Source organism: Malurus melanocephalus, unplaced genomic scaffold, assembly GCF_030028575.1.
Source record: "Malurus melanocephalus ecotype Western Australia unplaced genomic scaffold, MMel_1.1 scaffold_72, whole genome shotgun sequence".
NCBI lineage: Eukaryota > Metazoa > Chordata > Aves > Passeriformes > Maluridae > Malurus > Malurus melanocephalus.
Genome location: NW_026623304.1, coordinates 1,523,217 through 1,542,439, shown reverse-complemented (window position 1 = coordinate 1,542,439; position 19,223 = coordinate 1,523,217). Strand labels below are relative to the sequence as shown.

Sequence of the window (19,223 nt, the reverse complement as noted above, 5' to 3'; positions counted from 1 at the left end):
CCTGCGGCTGCTGCTGGCAGTGCGGGCGCGGCGAGGGCGAGGCGTGCGGCGGCGGCGGGGCTGCGGGGGGACGCTGCGGGCCCGGCCTCGAGTGCGTCAAGAGCCGCCAGCGCCGCAAGGCCAAGGGCGGCCCCGCGCTCCCCGCCGCCGGCCCGCCCGGAGTGTGCCTCTGCAAGAGCCGCTACCCGGTGTGCGGCAGCGACGGGCTCACCTACGGCAGCGGCTGCCAGCTCCGCGCCGCCAGCCTGCGCGCCCAGAGCCGCGGCGAGCCCGCCATCAGCCAGCGCAGCAAGGGAGCCTGCGAGCAAGGTGCGGGGCACGGAGCGGGGCGGGMGGGTGCGGGACCGGGCATGGCCGCGCTGCTGCCCGGCTTGGCGGGGAAAACACCGCTCTCCTGCCGTCTTATCKCATCGGGATGCTTCTTGGTAAAATGGACACGATTTCGGACCCACCTTAAATGGACTGGAGAGTCCCAGTCGGATGGCGCTGCCTAAACTTGGAGTAACACTTCGTACCAGCCCCAGAAATGCCGAGGAACTTGGGCACTTCCAGCGGTGCTGGAACTACACGCGCCCACGTTTCATACTTTGCCTCAAGTTTGCAGTTTGGGCTGCTGTGAGATGGGCCGAAAGGGTTGAGCTCTCCAGGGCAGTGTTCTGCCCAGGAAGGTTGCAAGCAGAGAGGAAAGGAAGTGATAAAATGGATGTGAAAGCCATTGAAATTCAGAGCCAACTTGCTTTGGTTCAAATGAAAACAAGCAGTGACTTTCCTGTGAGCTGCATGTAGCTGTCTGCACTTGCAGCGTTTCCGACCAGGAGCCTGATTCATCCTAAGGTTTTTCTTAGGGAAGGCACTCAAGGAAGAAATTGTTCTGCTGCAGAGCCTCTACCAGAAGTTCTGGCCTCTGAGAGTGGTTTTTGTTGGGAGGGAGGGAGGGGTAGGACAGRGCACGCAAGCCATATACTAAACATCTCAAGGACAGAACTGCAGCGCCAGTGCTGTTTTGATGGAGGAGTGTTCTCATAAACACAGTATGTGCAGGTCACAACCYCCACCTCCTCCTTCTCTTGCTTCTCATAACTGAGGCCAAGTATGTTCGCAAAAAATTGTTTCTGAAACTCCCAAGGCAGGCATGAAAGACTGGGTAAGGAYTGGGTTATGCACTTTGATGTTGCCCATTAAATGCCCTTTAATGGGGCTTTTCACAAACCTTGCCCAAAGCATCAGGCTTACATATTAGCCAGAAACAGTGTGGTACAGTATTAACTCTTTTAGGGAAGGAATTTCAGCCTTCAGGGTAATGTGGAATGAAATGAGACTGGCCTCAGTCCATGCCTCTCTCTAGTATTTGGAAGGAGCCTTTCCTGCCCTGTGGATTTAGGAGTCCTAAAATGCATGCTACTTCTTGGCTCTGCCAGCCCAGACATGATGGGTTTGAAAAATGTCATGCTTCTGGTGTGTACTTGAGAAGAAGACTGTGTTCTCATTTGTCTTGCCCAAAGTAATTTGAGAGTTTGCAAAGTGSGGGTATTGATACTTGTAAGATACTGTCCCAATCCTTGGCTGCACTTCCTAGTGTCTGTCCCAGACTGGATGCTGTTTTGACCTGGTGGGGCTTTGATCCAGGCTATAGAGACAGAGTTTGAGGAGGTCAGTGCAAACATGAGCCACTGGGCATAGGATGTGGCAGAGGACTGACCTGCCAGCCTCCAACAGGTCCCACAAGTCTCTCTCCATCCTCTGATTATCACAGCAGCAGCTTCTCTGAAGAAGGTTTGCAGTGTGGGACAGTCATTGCATGGACAAACTGCATCCTTTCCTTGGTGAAGGTCTCTTAGCTGTGAGCTCTGCAGCAAGAYACCTTGGCARGCTGTTACCTGYTTGAGAACTTCACTGGAGCATGAGRTGCAGAGCCATTGGCAAAATGTCCCATGCTTTGTCACTCTGGGAAGACACTCTCTTGGCTCCTGCTGCTGGGAGAGCTCTGACCCAGCATCTCAGGGAAGAGAGCAAGATGCTTGTGGGCTGCTCAAGCGGTGGTATCTCAACTGACTCTTCTGAGATTTCCCTCGGGTGCATGAACCTTCCCTGTGCCATGGACCTTCTGGTGATATGCACTGCTCTGTGTCTTGCAGCAGAGGCAGGGACTCATCTCACAAACGTGCTAGACATCTGGAAGTACTTCTGTATCCCTCAGGGCCTCCTGGCACTTAGGAGTATTGGGTGGGAAGGGTGGGGTGTTGTAATTGCCGCATGGATATTGAAACAATGACAGGAGAGAATATCCATCCTATCAGCCTCACAGGGCAGAGCCTTTTTCAGTACCCTTCCAGACAGGAGACAGCACTTTTCTAAGTTTCTAGAAGAACCTGAATACTGTGGTAGTCAAATAGTAGACGTTTTGGCTTTTGCCATTTCCTACCGTAGACAGATGTGATCTCYTTAAGGCACTATCTGGGGTAGGATCCAGCCCAGGGAGACCACAAACAGGCAGGATCAGACAATTGTGTGACAGCGTTTGCACAGAAAGAAGTCCTTGGGTGACAGGGCACTCAGGCTTCCTGCTTGTGGCAGATGGGCTCTGAGGTGTCTGCATGCCCTCGCTGGACTGTAAGAATCACTTCCTTTCAGTCCAAGAGTGGGCAGCCTTTCAAGAAACTATCTGAGAAGTGATCCAGAAACATACATTTCCAGCGGTGGGTCCTAACTCTGTTTGATTGCTGTTGGAACTTTAATTTTTTTTTTTTTTTGTTCTTGTTGTTGAAGTGGAGCTGRAAAGGGAAGCCTTGTTTGGCACATCCTGTTGGATCTTTCTCTGATATTAAAYAGCAAAAGGAATGAGCACCTTCTCAGCACTGCAGAATTCACCTTGACCTTGTCCTTGATCGTTTCCCAGATCTCTCAGATGTGATGTCCGTGTTTTGTACAAAAATCATGAAGCCATGCAGAAAAAGGTATTTCTGCTGCAGCCAGAACTTCCTGCTGGAGGGCAAAGGAAGACACAGCTGAGTAGAGTTTGAAAGGACGGAAATAACCCTTGCTCTGCCTGCACTTGGCAGATGGAGGGATCCAGCTGGTCCTTTGTGGAATGGGTTTTATGTGGGCAGCACTGCTGGGGATATCTGGAAAAAGGCACCCTGCTYGACTGCCAATTCCTTGAAGTTGCCTGGCTGCTTTTGGTGCTGTGCCAGCAGGAAAAGCTGCCTGTTTTTTTTCCTCTGGGGGAGCAAGCAGTGATGCCGTTGTGCATCTTACTAGCTCCTGCTTTGCCCTCACATTTGCACTCACAGCTGGCCCTGGCTTTGCCCAGCTCTGTCTCAGGGTGCCACTACCCACATCCCATCTCTCCCTGTGTGTCCCAGCAGCCTCTTGGTAGCTAATCCCAGTGCTGCGGATGCAGGAGGCGGATGCTGTGAAGTTTTCCTTCTGCTTTCCAACATTGCCTTTGAATGGATTGTCYGTTTGCTCTGTGCTGATGAAAATGCAGCTCAGGTCTGCTGCCAGGTCTCGCAGGCAGGGCAGGTCCAGACACAATGCAGAAGCCTGCTGGTGGGGCAGGTCCAGGCAGGCTGGGGTGCTTCCTCTGGTGGCCCCCTTGGCAGGAGGGAAGGCTGCTCTGACAGCTGGGGAGCTGCCCTCTGTCACTGCTGTCACACAGCTGTGCACAGATGTTCAGAAGAGCCTCTCATGGAGTTGGTGGCTTCAGGAATGTAGGCTGAAATTCAATTTGCAGTGCACACACTGAGGCTGTTTGCAGCCAGCTAGGACCTGTGGCAGGAGGACTGTGGTACCCACTGCTGTGCAAAGCCAGCTGGCATAAAGAATTAGGGTTGCATGGYTYAGCTCAAGCCAGGCAGAAAAACAGCCTCAAAGCACCARCCACATGAAAAAAAAAAAAAAAAAAAAAAAAAAAAAAAAAAAAAAAAAAAAAAAAAAAAAAAAAAAAAAAAAAAAAAAAAAAAAAAAAAAAGCAATCAGGATTTCTGATGATGATCTCTGAGCTGAAAAATACCAGGCACCGACTTGCTGCCTAACCAATGCAGGAAGGGACTAATACCCCTGAGTCTTTCTTATCATTAGCTGCTAGTGAATAACTGCTTTGAGAGAAGTGTTGTGAYTGGTGGAAACATTGCCAAAGTTGCCTTATTATATGGTTTGAAGTCCCTAATGCTTGTTCCAACAGGGYTGGAGTCTCCAGGTTGTTCTGCTGTTGTCAGTGAAGGCTTTGTCTTTGTGTTTTGCTCACTTCTCTCTTGGTGGAAGCCAAACTCCTRTTCTTGCCCAAATGTAGTGCACCACAAAGCAGCTCTCAGCAGACTTCAGAGGACAGGGTTTCACTCTCCAGGGAACTGGGGCTGCTTTGTACCTACCTACAAAGACCTCCTGGGGGTACAAACTTGGGGCCTCTCTGTGTGAAGGGTAAATTTGCTGGCTTGCCAAGCAGTCTGCTTTATTTCTGTTGGTCTGAATGTSGTTTAAAACTCTGTGGCTCCATGAAGGTCTTTTCCCAGCACTGGGAACATGCAGGGCTTTTTCCTTTACCTTGCAGGATCCCTCCCACAGGCTACAGTTGAACAGCAGAACGGGGTTAAAGTCGACTGTAACCAGCATTAAACTTGTCTAAATCTCACCACCAAGGAGATCCCAGTCACTGAAGCTGTGCTGTCCCCCCAGAGAGGTATCATTTTGTCTTCCCAGAAGCCCAGACAGCCAATCCTCCTGGAAGGGTTTTTTGCTAAGGTGTCACACCAGATCTGGGGCTCAGGAGAAGGTGGATGTCAGGTTTCTTGGCTGTCCACAGGGTTTAATAAACCAGGCTGATGGATGTAGGATTGTGGCTGCCAGGCTCTTGTGGAAACTGGCAGCACGGGGGCAAATATATTGCCCCCTGAAATTCCTGCCAATTTACCCCATCCGTGGTTTTGCTTTGCTGATGCTCCACTGTTCCATAAAAGTTCATCTGTGCTGCAAACAAAGAAGTGCCAAGTTCCCACCGGTCAACTTCAAAACAAGAAACACGAATCACATCTGTTGGCTCATTCCATCCAAATTCAGCTGTTGGGGCTTTGCCAGAAATGTCTTAGTTTTGAGGGTGGTTCGCTTTGGTTTTTTAGTCCATTACCACAGTACAGCAAAAACAGGAGTTAGGGAAAAAAAAAAAAAACCAACCAAAAAACTATGGGAAATGGCAGACTGCTGTTATCACTGAGATTAGCTCATCTTCTGATGCAGCTGCCTTAAGTACAAAGGCTCCCAACTCTAGACACCACAAAACATAGTTCATAGCCAGGCACATTTTGCAAGAAATTCTAGATTTGTTAACAAGAGGGTCATATTGCTTTAGTTCTGTCCTCCTGTTTTTCCTTTTCTGGATTTTAAGTGGCTTAAAAGAATATACACATTTTATGGGTGGTTTTGTCTTTGCTGGGGAAAGATTTAGAAAAGTTTTTGCTAAGTCATCTGTGGTTGGAAATTAACTGAGTTCCCTAATTCTCTTGGGAATCTGGTGTGAGTTTCTTCATCATGTGGGAGTGGGGGTCTTGCAGGAGTGTCCTGCTACCTGCTGTCTTCCCCTGCAAAGGAAGACATTGCGTTTGTRGGTGGACCTTGCCAGCATTTCTGTGCTGATCCTGAGGGTCTGTGGCAGAGCAATCTGGGCTGGATCCCATCAGGGCCCACAGAYTTKTGAGTGTCTGACTGGCCACTAATMATTYCYTCATGGATTRTGGGRGCTTGACTTATCTCCTCATCACCAACTTCCASCTTTGTGWGCTGGTTATGCTGAGGACAACTGKTCTTGATATTAAAGACAAAGAAGGCATTAAGTGCCTTTGTCTTTTTCCCATCCCCTGTAACTACACTACCCTCTGCATTCAGCAAATGATGTAGGCACTCCTTGACCRTCCTTTGCTGCCAATATATTTATAGAAACTTCTTTGTTGTCTTTAACTGTAGCAGCCAAATAAAATTCTAGCTGGGCTTTGGCCCTCCTGATTTTCTCCCTACATGACCTCACAACACCCTTATAGTCCTCCCACATTACCTCACCCTTCTTCCAGAGATGATAGCTTCTCCTTTTTTTTCCCCCTAAATTCCAGTCTAAGTTCTCTGTTTAATGAGGCTGGTCTTTTTCCCTGGTCTTTCTACACTTGGGGATTGTCTGCTCCTGAATATTTAACAASTCCTTTTTTAAAACACACCCAGCCTTCCTGGACTCTGTTGCGTTTCATGACTAACTCCTGAACACTGCTGTTCATTGTTCTCAGTGTTCAAAAATAGTGGTGATTGAAAATTCATGTGTAACTTTGGGGGCTTCCACTGTTGTAGCATAGGMCATAAATTCCTCCTTAAAATGCATTTCATTATTTGAACCATTATTTGGTTCATTGGAGCTTGAGTTTTTATAGTTACTGTGCTGAAATCTACTRTGAAAGTTGTTTAATATATTACTTGGCAGAGTCCTGGAGAGCAGCAGTATCCCAGGGACTGTGCAAAACCTTCACAACCCAGGAGGGCCCTGTATGTCACCTGTGTCTTCATTCTCTGTCATCACAGCATGCCCAAATTCACCAGGAWGGAATGATTACTGATCAGCAAATTCCACCCCATGTCTGTTTTTTCTGTTGCTGGAAAGGCATGCTGTGTTTAAAAAAAAAGTGTTTAATCTTTTGTCGGACTGAGGTTGATTGAGGTTAGAACTAAAGAGGAGATTACCACGTAACAAGTCTAATCAGGTCGGATTTTTGAAAGTCCTGCTTGCTTTTCCATGCACAAATGCTGCCATGCCTTGTTTTTGTGTCTCCCACTGCAAGCTTTTCACATTCTTTCCAGGCTTTAGCTCACGGAAGTGGATGATCTTTAGGGTCCCTTTCAACCCAAACTGTTCCATGGTTCTATGATCGGAAGGTCATGCCCAAGGTCTCTGAAGGCAGCATTCCCAAGCCATTGGGGAACAGCAGGGCTGGGATTTCCAGTGGCAGTGGTGTGCAGCACACTGAGCCTGGTGCTGTGGAAAGCAGGAGCTGCTCCATGGCAGAACCGTGGTGGCCCAGGACCCTTCCTCACTCTGACTCTGTCTCAAGACTCCAGAGCTTGGGGTAAAGCTGTGTCCGTGTTCTCAGCCTTTCCAGAGCCTGCTGAAGTCTGAGGAGGAGCATCCAGACAGACACAGCATCCAACATTTGCTTCCATGTGTGTGTCTCGGAGTTTCTTTCTGTAACTCTGCAGTTTCTTCAGAGATAGATTACAGGAGGAGGAGAAATGCCTTCAGAAGAAGGTAAAGGAGGAGGCTTGCAAATCTGCCAGAAAGCAGATTTGGGAGTGGGGAAGGAATGGAGCTGCTTGCRCTTCCCGTCTGCTGCCTCCTCTCATGGGGCACTGACCTGGGAGGGAGCAGCTGAGGCCATGCCAGCTAAAATGACTAGATGTTGCTTATGGAAGGTTTCCCTTTTTTCCATATAAAGTAATTTTGAAGGGAAAGTACTTTACCAGCAGCTTAGGAGACTGGGGTGGTTTTTTTTTCAGACTTGCAGTAGCTTGTGAGAGTGAACAATGTTTAGCTTTTGCTCGGGTTTTTCCTCAAGGGGAGTGTTCCCAGCCTGTGTGTGACCTGGGGCTGTGCAGGGCAGTGCAGTGCTCAGGGGGGCTGGCTGGGAGCTGAGCTGACACCCATAAGAGCGTCAGAATGCAGTATATGGCTTTGTGTGTTCATGGTCTGGGCTTTCACACACTCCCAAGCACCAGGGCTCAGCCTACAGTGCTCAATGTCCAGCTGATTTTTGCCTTTAATAACAAGCCTGTAGGCCCTTGATTTTAGCAAAAAGTTTTTTTTTATTTTTGTGTGTGTGTGGACATCAAAGGAAATTGGTGAGCAGCAGCTAACCCTCAGCTGTGACTGACCATCCAGGTATCAGTGGGTGGACTGGGAGATGCCAGGGTCTGTGGCTGAGCAGAGAAGGGGTGCCCGGTGCAGGAGGGGTGTCAGGAACGGGTGCCAAGGAATGTCCTCATCGAGGGCGTCACAGGGAGGCTCTGCTGTGCTGTGGCAGAAAAGCAGCTACACACAACAATGGGAACTCCTTTCCAGCTGCTGTTTTTGACATAACCCAGGCTGTCAGCTCCCTGCGAGCTGCAGAAAAAGTAGTCCTTGTGTTTTCAGGCTCTCTCCCAGGGTGAATGAGCGCTGGGGCTCTGCAGAAAGCCCTTTCCTGGGCCACGGAGAGTTATTTGTTTTACAAACAATGGGCAGAGCACAGAGGAAATGCCTCAAGTGCCTGTGGAGAGCAGCTGATCTCCATCAACAGGCCGGGCTGTCATCTTGCTCACGGAGCTGCTGCTCAGCYAGGGAGATCCGTCCATCCACAGTGTCCCCGGCGGGACAGTGGGAGCCACTCTGCCACCCGATAGTGACCATTCTCAGGGCCTCACCTGAAGGCAGCWGAGGGACAAACCTTCCCCCCCGTGGGCAGTGCTGGCAGGAGAGCAGYGAGGTGTGGGCTGTAGGGGATGGTGGGGGCTCCTTGCTGGCAGGAMTCCGGGCACCTGCTCTGTACAAGGTGGGCTTGTTTGCACTCCTGGCTTTGCTGCCTTCACAAGAACTCCTGAAGCGAGAGGGGCACTCGGAGGAGGGAATGTCCTCACATCCCTGATGGGCAGGTGAGGCTCAGCCATCCCCTGCCTCTCCTGGTGTGTCACGTTGCCGTGTCATTTGTCCGTCTCTGCCCACTCTTGGGGACTGGGACCAGCACAGGAGTAAGCAGGGTGACTGCCATGCACCTGGGTGTCAGCTCACCGTGGTGACAGTTTAGCTGCTTCTGCATCCAGGCCCGATTTCACTTTAAATCTGCTGACTTCTTAGCCTTTCACATTTATTTTTAGTGGCGGAAGAAGCCCAGCTCGAGAGTTTTGGCTGTATGGATTTAAGTCAAATGTCCAGAGAAAGCACAGTGACTTTTCCCATGACACTCGTTGCATCTCTCAGGATGTGTATTCCCTCCTGGCCTSAGAGCTGTGTCACATACAGGCACAGGCCTGTGGATGCTTCCAGTTCATTCTGCAGCCAAATGCAGAACGTCATGTTCTGCCCGCTTGGATCAGGATGTACACCCCGAGCTCCAGCTCAGGACTGGTTTGTAGCAGCCAAGCTCTTACTGTGCTGTGACTGCTGTGCCAAGACAGACAGGGCTTTGCTGTGAAGCTGTGCAGGCAATTCCCCTGTCCAAGAAGAGAAACAATTTCTCCTCACCCAGGAGGTGGGTAGAAATTCCTCCACTCTCTTCCCCTGCCAACAGCTGCTGCTGAAAAATCCTGGTGTGAGCAAACACCTGTGGGTGTCTGAACCCTTGGCACAGAGGAAACTCAATGGCAACCAAGACTGAGATGCCTCAGGCAGTGGATTTAGTGGGTGCTGAATGCTGCCAGCTCCCAACCAGGGAATAACTGAGMCAGATCCTGGAAGAGCACCACAGTGCCTTAAAATCCACCTGGCTTTTAATGTAAGAGCCAGGATCTCTCCTTTTCTGTGGTGTCATTGGGGGGCAGCTGTGTTTTTCCTGCCTCATGGAAGAACCCCAGTGATGGAAAGGATGGTGTCACACAGGGACAGAGACAGCCCTGGTAGCTGGGAACAGGCACCAAGCTCTGCTCTAGGGAGGACACTTGGCATGTGGAGGGCTGGAGCAGAAGGCAGCAGCAGCAGGCCCTCACAGAGCATGGGGCGAGCCGAGCTGCTTGGGGACACTGTGTCCCATCAGAGCTTCCCAGCACCTTGTTATCCCTGTTGTTTAAGGGACACCAGAAAAAGAACGGCTGGGCTGTGCAGGAAATGCTGCACTGGGTAAGGGGAGCAGAGTGTGTGACCTGAGGCGGGCCCATCCTGGGGATGGCAATGTCCTGGGCTGGCCATTGTGGGGTACTCAGGGGGAAAACTTTCAGTAGGGTGTTGAAATGCTGCTTAAATCCTTTTCTCAGCTGAGCCTCAGCTCTGTGCAGATGAGGAGCACCTGGGTTGTGCTGCCTGCCAGGAAAGCAGCCCCTGCTGACTCTTAGGTGTGGCTTCAGCCATCRCCCAGGGCTACACATAAAACTCCTCTGCTTTCTCCACAGCTGTCTCCTGTTAGAATCAGAACTGGGACACTTCTGYAACAGAGAATGTTGAGTGCAGCCACCCCATGTCCCTTAGCAGCTTCCCACCCGCAGGCTGTGCACAGTCATTCCTGGACAGAGAAGTCTCTCGAAAGAGAAAAGCAAACACTTCTCTGGGTTGGCACCAGCTGCTCAGGAGCGGGGAACCACCTCAGCTTTTCTTGGGCTAAAACAGAAGGACGGCTGATACTCTGTGGCTGGTGATACCAGTGTGGATCCAGCCCTCRGATCCTGAGGAGAAAAATGACACCAGCTTTCTGCTGGAAGATATTGGTGCAGTGGGATGCACTTGAAACCTGCACCCCACTGTCAGCAACAGGGCTGCAGAGTGGAGTGCACGTGCAGGGCTGAAATCAGTGCCATAAGWAGCATCAGGACCCAAATCTGCCCCTCTTTTATGGGGCTTGGAATGAGCTGTGCTGAGTGCACTACACTCAGGAGCTTCCATCAGGCTGGAGTACCTGTCTGCATAGGAAATGCCTTCTCCTGATGGAGTGTAATGGGAACTTTAGTTTCCTGYTACTGCCTGCATCTTCAGAACAGAAGGGGGAAAGCTGTTTGTTGTGTTCTTAGAGCTATCAATAACTGGAAATAAACACTCTGTGCTCCTTTGGTCTGCACTTCCTATTGCAGGGAATTAATAGCTGTGTTTTGCAAAACAGCCTTTCTGAAGAGGSATTGAACAGAAAAAGCCTTTCTTCCCTTCCTGGGATATGGGTTACATCTCCAACATTTCCCAGCCTGAGGGGTAAACATCTCCAGCYAGATCTGCAAAACAGCTCTGCTCCGATCTGCCTTAGAAGCAACTCTGCTTAACCAGGAACTGGAGCTCTCTGGAGAAAAAAGGAGCTCTGCATTCCCTTAGTCCCTTCTCAGCTCCCCCCAGGGAGAGCTCTGCTGCCACCCAGCCTTCTTTGGCTGAGCATTGTGCACAGGTAAAACAGGAACAACATAGCATTGAATCCTACTAGCCCACTGCCCTGGAACTGAAAATCATGCTGGGAGAAAGGATGCTGCCAGGCTGGCCAAGCTCTCCATGGCATGACAGAGTGAACGGGATGCATCTTGTCTCCTTGGGGTCCTTCCCTCCATGCCTGCTGACTTGGTGACTGCAGGTGTAAGCAGAGCCAGCAGCTGGTACAGTTCTGCTCAGCCCCTAAGATAACARAATACAAACATACCTCTAACCTCAGTCTTGCAAGGAAATGGACTTTTATCATCTGAACTGCTCAACGCCTGAGTTTTCATCTCAGGCAAGTGCCCATCAGTCAGGATAGCTGAAGGCTGGATGTCTGTGTCACTTTTTATGTGATGTGGGGTTGGTCCAGTGAACTTTGCTCCTAGCAGGGGTCACCCTCACCTTATCCTCAAAACCCATCAAATGTGACTGGCCCCATTTCAAAGGCTTARCATGGAGACAGGCTTGCAGTCACCTCAGACTTAAAAGCTTCTCTCCTTTTTTGCAGGACCCTCCATTGTGACTCCTCCTAAGGACATCTGGAATGTGACAGGAGCACAAATCTACCTGAGCTGTGAAGTCATTGGCATCCCAACCCCTGTCCTCATCTGGAACAAGGTAAGAGCCCTGCTGCGAGCTCTTAGAGCACAGCAAACCTGAGGTGGCTGAAACTGCTTGATAAGCACAAAGGCCATTGCAAAGCCCTCTGTAGAAACACACCTCTTTGATGAGTTCTCTCACCCCCAAACATCTGGTTTTGCTTAGTCTTTAGCCATTATGYAGAAAATAAACTCTTGCTGGTCCTGAGCCAGGATAGGACTCGTGTTTCTCTTGGTAGCGCCTGGTATTCGGAGCATGTGGGGAATGTCCCTTGACCTGCCGTCACCTTCACCCTGCTGGCAGCAATGACACTGAGGTGGCTAGACATCGCCCACGTTGGGAACAGGAACCACATGGGGCAGTCATTTAGCTCCAGTAGCCAGCAGCATGTTGATTTTGGCAGCACTGGTAACATCTGCCTTAGGACAGGGGCCGGTGTCGAGCGGGAAGGATCTCGGCCATAGGGCTGAGAGCCACTGCACRGCCCCTGCAGCCTCCTCAAGTGCCACAGGTTTGTGGACACTTGTGAAGGACCTTAACATCAAGCTGAGGCCACACTACTTAAGGGTACTRTGGAGGAAAAAACTAGACTGGCCCAAAATTTGCTGTGGCAGCAAGCAAGCTTTAGTCATAAGCGTTCAAGAGCAAACTGTCAGGTGAGCATACAGTGTGGGCTTGTTGACTCAGTGAGTTCTGCTTGTTTATGAGTAGATGCTGAGTTTACACTGTCAGTGCTGCTGTGCTTTTCATGCCTCTTCCTTGTGGCTGAGACTGCTTGACTTGGTGGTAACAAGGGCTGAGCACCACTTATCCCGTGCTGTGCTCTGGGCTCGGACACACAGCACTGGGGAGYGACTGCACTGCTGCTTTCTGATCACCACTGTGCCTGCCAGGAGGGACTGCCTGCTTTGCTGCAGCAGAAACGGCAGGGCTGAACACACCCCTGGGAACACATGAGTTCTGTGAGGCCAGATCAGCACAGGGCACGTTGGCACCCCTCTCTGCCCTACACCATCCGTACAAGAAAACTGTGCCACTCTGTTGCTGTGAGGAACACAGCCTCAGGGCTGAGGTGCTGTGATAGTGGTGAGGATAAGGTGAAATGCTGACACCAGGAAATAGTGCTCCTGCGCAAAACACATTCACGTGTAATTGGTGCTGATCCGTGTGCAGGTATGGTTCAGCACACAGTTCCAGCATAAATAAGCCCCAAAGTTCTTATCCATTCCTGCCCTTCTGTTTAGATAATTCGAGGCCAGTATGGTGTCCAGAGGATGGAGCTTCTGCCTGGGGACCGGGAGAACTTGGCTATCCAGACCCGCGGGGGCCCTGAGAAACACGAAGTGACTGGCTGGGTGCTGGTAAGTACCTGGGGTGTGCACAGAGCTGCACAAACAGCAGAGTGTAGTTTGCAAACTGCTTGTGAACAAAGAACAGGACAGGAGAACATGGCAACATACAGGGCATTTAGAGGAAAACAACCTGTGTGAGTTAGGGATGAAGGATAAGGGTGGCTGCTGGCTCCAGTCCTACCTATTAAATGCACCCTTCCTCTACCTAGCATGTGCAGAAGTGTGCATTCCGTGCTCAGAGGAGGCTAGACTGAAACAAAATATCTCCTTTTTGAACATTATTCCTTTCTTCCTGCTGCTAGTGGGAAGGAGACCCTCACTGCATCTAGGAAGGAGTCAGTCCAGAGGCAGGGCATCCCTAAAAGCCACCCACAGCTGAGTGGGCTCTGACAGAAGTGCCCTTTCCTCAGTGAAGCACACTCACCAGCCCGAGAACAGCACAGCACAGGAGCCAGGGCTGCTGTCCCTCAGAGACCTCCCGATCCACAGAATACCTGCAGGCCCATCAGTGATTGCCACATAGCCCCAGGAGCTGCCACACAGCCCCTGTAAGGGAACTGCAACTGCAGGGGAGCACAGCCCGGGGCGTTGGTTCCCATACCGCTTGTAAAAGCAGACAGGGAACAGAGGGGAGGACAGGCTTTGACATGATTCTGAAAACAGAATCACCTCTACCAGTGCACGGATGCTCACTGGGGGAATGGGGTGTGTTCTTTCCGTCAGATATCTCCTCTGAGCAAAGAGGATGCTGGGGAATACGAGTGCCATGCATCAAATGCCAAAGGAGAGGCAACAGCTTCTGCAAAAATCCAYGTTGTGGAAACTCTGCATGAAATAGCCCTGACCAAAGGTTGGTAAGTGTGGCTAAACACTCAGCAGCTCTCTCCCCTAACAGTTTATTGCTGTTTGATACAAAAGAACCGCCACTGTTTAATGCTTTCTAAAAAAAATCCCCAAAACCAACAAACACCCTCTCTCATCTAGAAATACCAGTTTAACATGCAGTTTTTTGAGTTTGGCAAATCATTCCAGCAAATCTCAGCTGCTAGAGTTCTCAAGGGATTGTTGAATAACCCCCTAAGTGCTGTAAAGTACTGGAAATGCAAAATTAAAATTAAGAAACACCAGGGTTTTTTACAGGGCAACTTTCAGTAGGTTTCCAGCCCTACATTTGTATCACCCTTTCAGTGTTCTCTGGATGCTTTCAAACCTGCTCCCCTCTCCTAGGAGCAGTACTGGCWCAACAAACATCCCAATTCCTGCCATGTTCTCTGCATGCTGGGACATCAAACCTCAGAGATCTGCCACAGCATGTCCTCTTGGCTAGGCTGTGTGCAAAGCTGGTGGCAAACCAGCCACCCTCATTCCAGCTACAGAAAGGATGGCTCAGTATCACAGCCATGTGATATGCTTAGGAATAAATCTGGATAGTCAGAACAGTAACTGTAACCCTGCTACAGGAGAACAAAGCATCCAGCTAGAGAATACTGTGCTGCCCAAATCCCCTTCTGGACATAATCCTTAGTTTTAATCCCAGCTAGCTTTATCCACACTATATAGTCTTCTTGACTTTCTGTATCCTTATGTCTGTGAACAGCTGAAATACTTCCCTTAGAACATTAACAGCACCTGGCATTGAAATGAGAGCTTAAAATGTATCCAAATATCATGCATAGGAACTTTGCTAATRGTTTTTAGGTAGTGTGTAATCCCTTTTCAAACATCTTATTCATGGATGTGAATGAAATAGTTTTACTGGGTTGTGGCATGAACAGCACGCTCATAGCCCAGAACAGAAAATGTTCACCCCCTGCCACAGTAACTACTGCGAGGTTGCAGTGCCTAGTGCCTCCGTTCAGTTCTTACACACACCCAGCACATGTCACAGCTGGTTCCTCTCAGCTGTCGGAAAGCTCTCAGGCAGCTGGAGCTCAGTGATAAGTCAATGTAGACTGCCAGCTTAAAGGAAATTGATAAGGCTAATGGAACAAACTGTCAGACATCATAGCTACACTGTGAGAGTCTGTGTGCCATGTCCAGGTGATCTCAGCACAGAAAAACGTGCTATTACCACCCCCCTGCAGCAGGGAGGGAAGGAAAGAAGGCAGGAAGGAAGGAGGGGTCAGGTGCCTCCCTCAGCCAAGAGATCCCAAAGCTGTTGCCAAAGTTGTGTTATTCCCCTTGGAAAGGGACAGAGTGTAACATGTTTTTGTTTTTCCACAGATGATGGTGCAGAGCTGTGATGTGAGGACTTTCACTTACGCACAGTTTTAAATTAGTATTTTGGAAAGCTGCAAGCTCTGGCTTTTTCTTGCTGACTAATCATTCCCTCTTAACTCCCTTTTTCTYTGAGCCCCAATTTGCTTGCACACTTCTTTCATAGATACACAAAATAGATTCACAAGTTTGATTACAAATTTTAATTCTATTTACAGGAAATAAACATACTTTTGAACAGCACACAACAGATGAGTAAAACTGTATTTTGAATGCAACGTACACAAAATGAAACAAAACCTGAGCACTTTAGTCTCATGATTAAAAAAAGGAGCCCTTTTAAAGGCTAAACACTCATCATACGAGGTGCAATACTCATAGACATCAGTTCCTGGAAGAGGAGTTTGCAGGCATAGGGCATTCGCACCAAAGATATCTGGAAAGAGATTTCAAAAGTCTTGTAATAAACAAGCATAAAGCATCAACTTCTACCATCCTCTACAGAAACAACTTGTTGAGTTTTTGGCTTAAAAGCAGATCYGGAGTTATGCATGAAAGCATTTAACAATAATTGCTCACAGACAGTACCAAAGCATGAAGGAAGCCCAGACTGTCTGCAGAGGCTGCACAGCAGCTCTCCAGAAGACATTTTTAATGTGAAAGTGGAGCCAACAGATCTGATCCTAAACAAGAGCCATTTAACACAGAACATGTGCAGAGTAGAGTGTGCCTGAGGTGCATAAATGCGGGTAGGGTTTCCAGCACACATCACTTTGTAACCCCAGTGCTGTTGTTAAGAGTTGCAGCAGTCAGCCCCTGGCACAAAAACAAGTCTGTTCAAGGCAACTATTTTTATCTCTGCCACYATTCTCCCTTGACATAGTTCTGTAACCAAGCATGCGCTGCAAAGCTTTTAATAAATTAAAAAAAACACCAAAGTGCAACACAAAAGACCTCCCGTGGGGACCCAGCTCTGCAAGCATAAATATCTTCATGGGACAGTCACAAGGGCGATGCCTCTAAATTCCTGTGATTCTGAGTTTTACTTCTAAAAATAAGCTCTCAAGCATTTAAAGTCTCTGAAAAACCTGCACTGTAAAATACTTCAACAGCATTTCCTGCCAAGCAACAAGCCAACATTATAAAATTAATAAGGAAGCATCCAAACTGACTACAACACTATAAACACTTAAAACAGTTATGAAACWAAAATAGCAATTGTTCTGGTGCTTCTTTAAATATTTACTTCCCTATCATCCTGCTTCACACAAGTGSCATTTCCTCTTGCCCACAAGGTAAAACAATGGCAGACAAAAACCACACGTACCTGAGTTTTATTACGGCACCCTCGGCATTCRTAGGTGTGAGTCCTCGTGTTTGCAATTGCCATGATTCCACAGAGGTTACACACATGGACTTGGTATGGGTCTGAAGCTTCAAACAATCTTTCTCTCAAGAACTGGGCTGCTCCATGAGCAATCTGGCAATCTCGTTCCATTTCTCCAAAGCGAAGGCCACCATCACTAAAAGGAAGAGAAGAAAYCAACTTTTGAGTTCATTGGCAAAATTATCAGCTCTTGGTGGAGAAAGCAAGAGGAAAGCTGTGCATTAATTTTCCTCTAACACCTCACAATAAAACTGTGAAAGCAGTATTTTTTAACTGCTGCTGAGCATTTCTATTGCAGGTGTCTGACAGCCACAGCCCAACTTCCCAGCATAATGAAGTATACAATTAAGTCATCCTCTGATTATCTGTGGTGGGTTTAATCTTGGCTGTCAGATGCCCACCAAGCAGTTCTCTGACTCYCCAGCATGTCGACAGGACATAGGGAGAAAGTAAGACTGAAAAGGTCATGAGTGGAAATAAARCCAGGTGGATTGCTTATCAATTACTATCACAGGCAAAACAGATTCAGCATGGGGAAAATGAGTTTATCCAAAGACAAAACTAAAAAATTCACCTCCCCAACTTTCTTCCCAGGCTTACTTCACTCCTTCACTCCCAACTCCTTCCTCCCCTCCCTGTGATGACAGGGAGAATGGGGGTTGCAGTCAGTGCATCACACAGGCTGCTCCTTACTCCTCACCGTTTTATCCTGCTCCAGCATGTGGTCCCTCCCATGGGATAGTCCTTTACAAACTGTTCCAGCACGGGCCCTTCCCACAGAATACAATCCTTCAGGAACAGATTGCAGCAGCAGGGGTCCCTCACAGATCATACCTCCTGCCAGGAGCCTGCTCCAGTATGGGCTTTGCACAGGCTGCAGGGCAGTTCTTGTTGCATTTCCTCACTTTTCTCTCACAGCTGCAGCTCAGCATTTTTTAACCTTTCTTAAATATATTCCCACAGAGGTGCCACCAGCACCTCTGCTGGGCTCAGGCCAGCTCTAAGTGGCTGTGTCCAGCACAGGGCAAGCACATGTCCTTTCTCAGAGGCCACCCCAGCAGCACCTCCTGGCACCTGCACCCAATACACCATCTTAAGCCAAACACATGAAAAAATGGGCRGCTATTTGGGCTCAGCTAAGTTCTAGCTGCAAAGCTAAAGCAACTATTTGTTCACGGCTAAAAATCTGACAGAAAAAGAAAACACTGTAGAGAAAGTAACACACATCCTTACCGAGATCTGCCTTCCATGGGCTGCCTGTTAAGGATCTGGATTGGCCCTCGTGCACGAGAATGGATTTTGTCATCTACCATGTGCTTCAAACGCTGGTAATAGGTAGGACCAATGAAGATCTGGGATGTGATTTTTCGACCAGTGAAGCCATTGTAGAGGACCTAAAGAAGTCAACGCAGTCAGAGTCGTGAGCCTTACTACTCATCAAATGTGTATTAAAAATTACAATGAATTGATGTTTTGATTTTACCTCATTTCCTCTTAGATGGTAGCCATAATCTGATAAAAGATTGGAAATCTTCTGCACGTTGACAGCATCATTAAAAGGTGTGGCATCACCAATTTCTCCCTTGTTTGCAGATACCTACAGAGAAAAGAAGTTGCAAAAGTTTGTCAGGTATTTGAAGGACTGGTTAGACCACATTAAGCTGTTCCTATACAGCTTTAACTTTTAAGGTTGGCATATGAGGTTCAGTGCCCATGATAGTACCTTATCTTGCTATTTTTATCTACACAATTTAAAAAATGAACAGTATCAGCAATTTYGCGATTACTTTTCCTAGGTCAGGGGAAATGTCTGGAACAAAAGCAACAAATATGAGAGCACACTGTAGGGCCTGATAAAATTTATTTGCTGGATAAAATTTACAGAACTCTACATCTTCTCTAAGAAAGCTGCTTTTGTTATCAAGTAATTGGAGARCTATCATTTTAAAGTGAATTAACACCTACTAGATAGTATTTATCTTTACAAAAAAAAACCAGCTCAAAGCAAACAACAATCCCAACCAAATTTTAATTCCTATTTCTTAGACATGCAGTATAGAAGACTGTTCTTACCTTGCCCTGAAGACACTCAATCAAGTGACCAATGGTCATACGGGAAGGGATGGCATGGGGGTTGATAATGATATCAGGTGTGATGCCTTCACACGTGAAGGGCATATCCTAGAGCAGGGAAACACACAGTCAATTCTTCCCAAAACATCCTGTTTAGGACAAGTACATGCCTGGATCTAAGTCTTTTAAAACATTTCAAAGGAATTGAAAATGTAAGAAGCAGCTGTGTCCCCTTCTAAAAATATTTTAGTTACATTTAAGTCAACATACTGCAGCTGCATAGATATTCCACAGACAATTCACCTAAGACAGTTCCAGTGCTAGGAAGCCCACAGGTACAATGTCTAAAAGGAAGAAAAAAAGGAAAAAATGACTACCTCTTGCCTGTACTGGATACCACAGGTTCCTTTCTGACCATGTCTGCTAGCAAATTTATCTCCAATTTGTGGAATTCTTACAGAACGTACCTGTAAGCCATAGGAAAACATTCAAT

At 48.3% G+C, this 19,223-nt stretch overlaps 2 protein-coding genes across 3 annotated transcripts in view; one reads left to right on the top strand and one right to left on the bottom strand.

The window, feature by feature from the left end:
- The window catches only part of IGFBP7 (insulin like growth factor binding protein 7), an 18,500-nt gene extending 378 nt beyond the window's left edge, over window positions 1-18,122 (top strand). The window contains exons 2-6 of the mRNA XM_057366824.1: window positions 1-309; window positions 11,610-11,719; window positions 12,946-13,062; window positions 13,777-13,903; window positions 15,277-18,122. Of these exons, the coding sequence (XP_057222807.1) occupies window positions 1-309; window positions 11,610-11,719; window positions 12,946-13,062; window positions 13,777-13,903; window positions 15,277-15,296 (683 nt within the window). The 3' untranslated portion in view covers window positions 15,297-18,122. The remainder of the gene's footprint in view (window positions 310-11,609; window positions 11,720-12,945; window positions 13,063-13,776; window positions 13,904-15,276) is intronic.
- Window positions 15,617-19,223, bottom strand: part of POLR2B (RNA polymerase II subunit B) — a 17,837-nt gene continuing 14,230 nt past the window's right edge. The window contains exons 20-25 of one of the 2 annotated variants that reach the window (XM_057366832.1): window positions 19,108-19,197; window positions 18,731-18,838; window positions 18,141-18,254; window positions 17,891-18,051; window positions 16,598-16,793; window positions 15,617-15,706 (exon numbers count right to left, since the gene is read on the bottom strand). In XM_057366832.1, the coding sequence (XP_057222815.1) occupies window positions 15,617-15,706; window positions 16,598-16,793; window positions 17,891-18,051; window positions 18,141-18,254; window positions 18,731-18,838; window positions 19,108-19,197 (759 nt within the window). Of the gene's footprint in view, window positions 15,707-16,504; window positions 16,794-17,890; window positions 18,052-18,140; window positions 18,255-18,730; window positions 18,839-19,107; window positions 19,198-19,223 lie in introns of those variants that run through there. The other variant, XM_057366831.1, reaches the window with a different exon arrangement.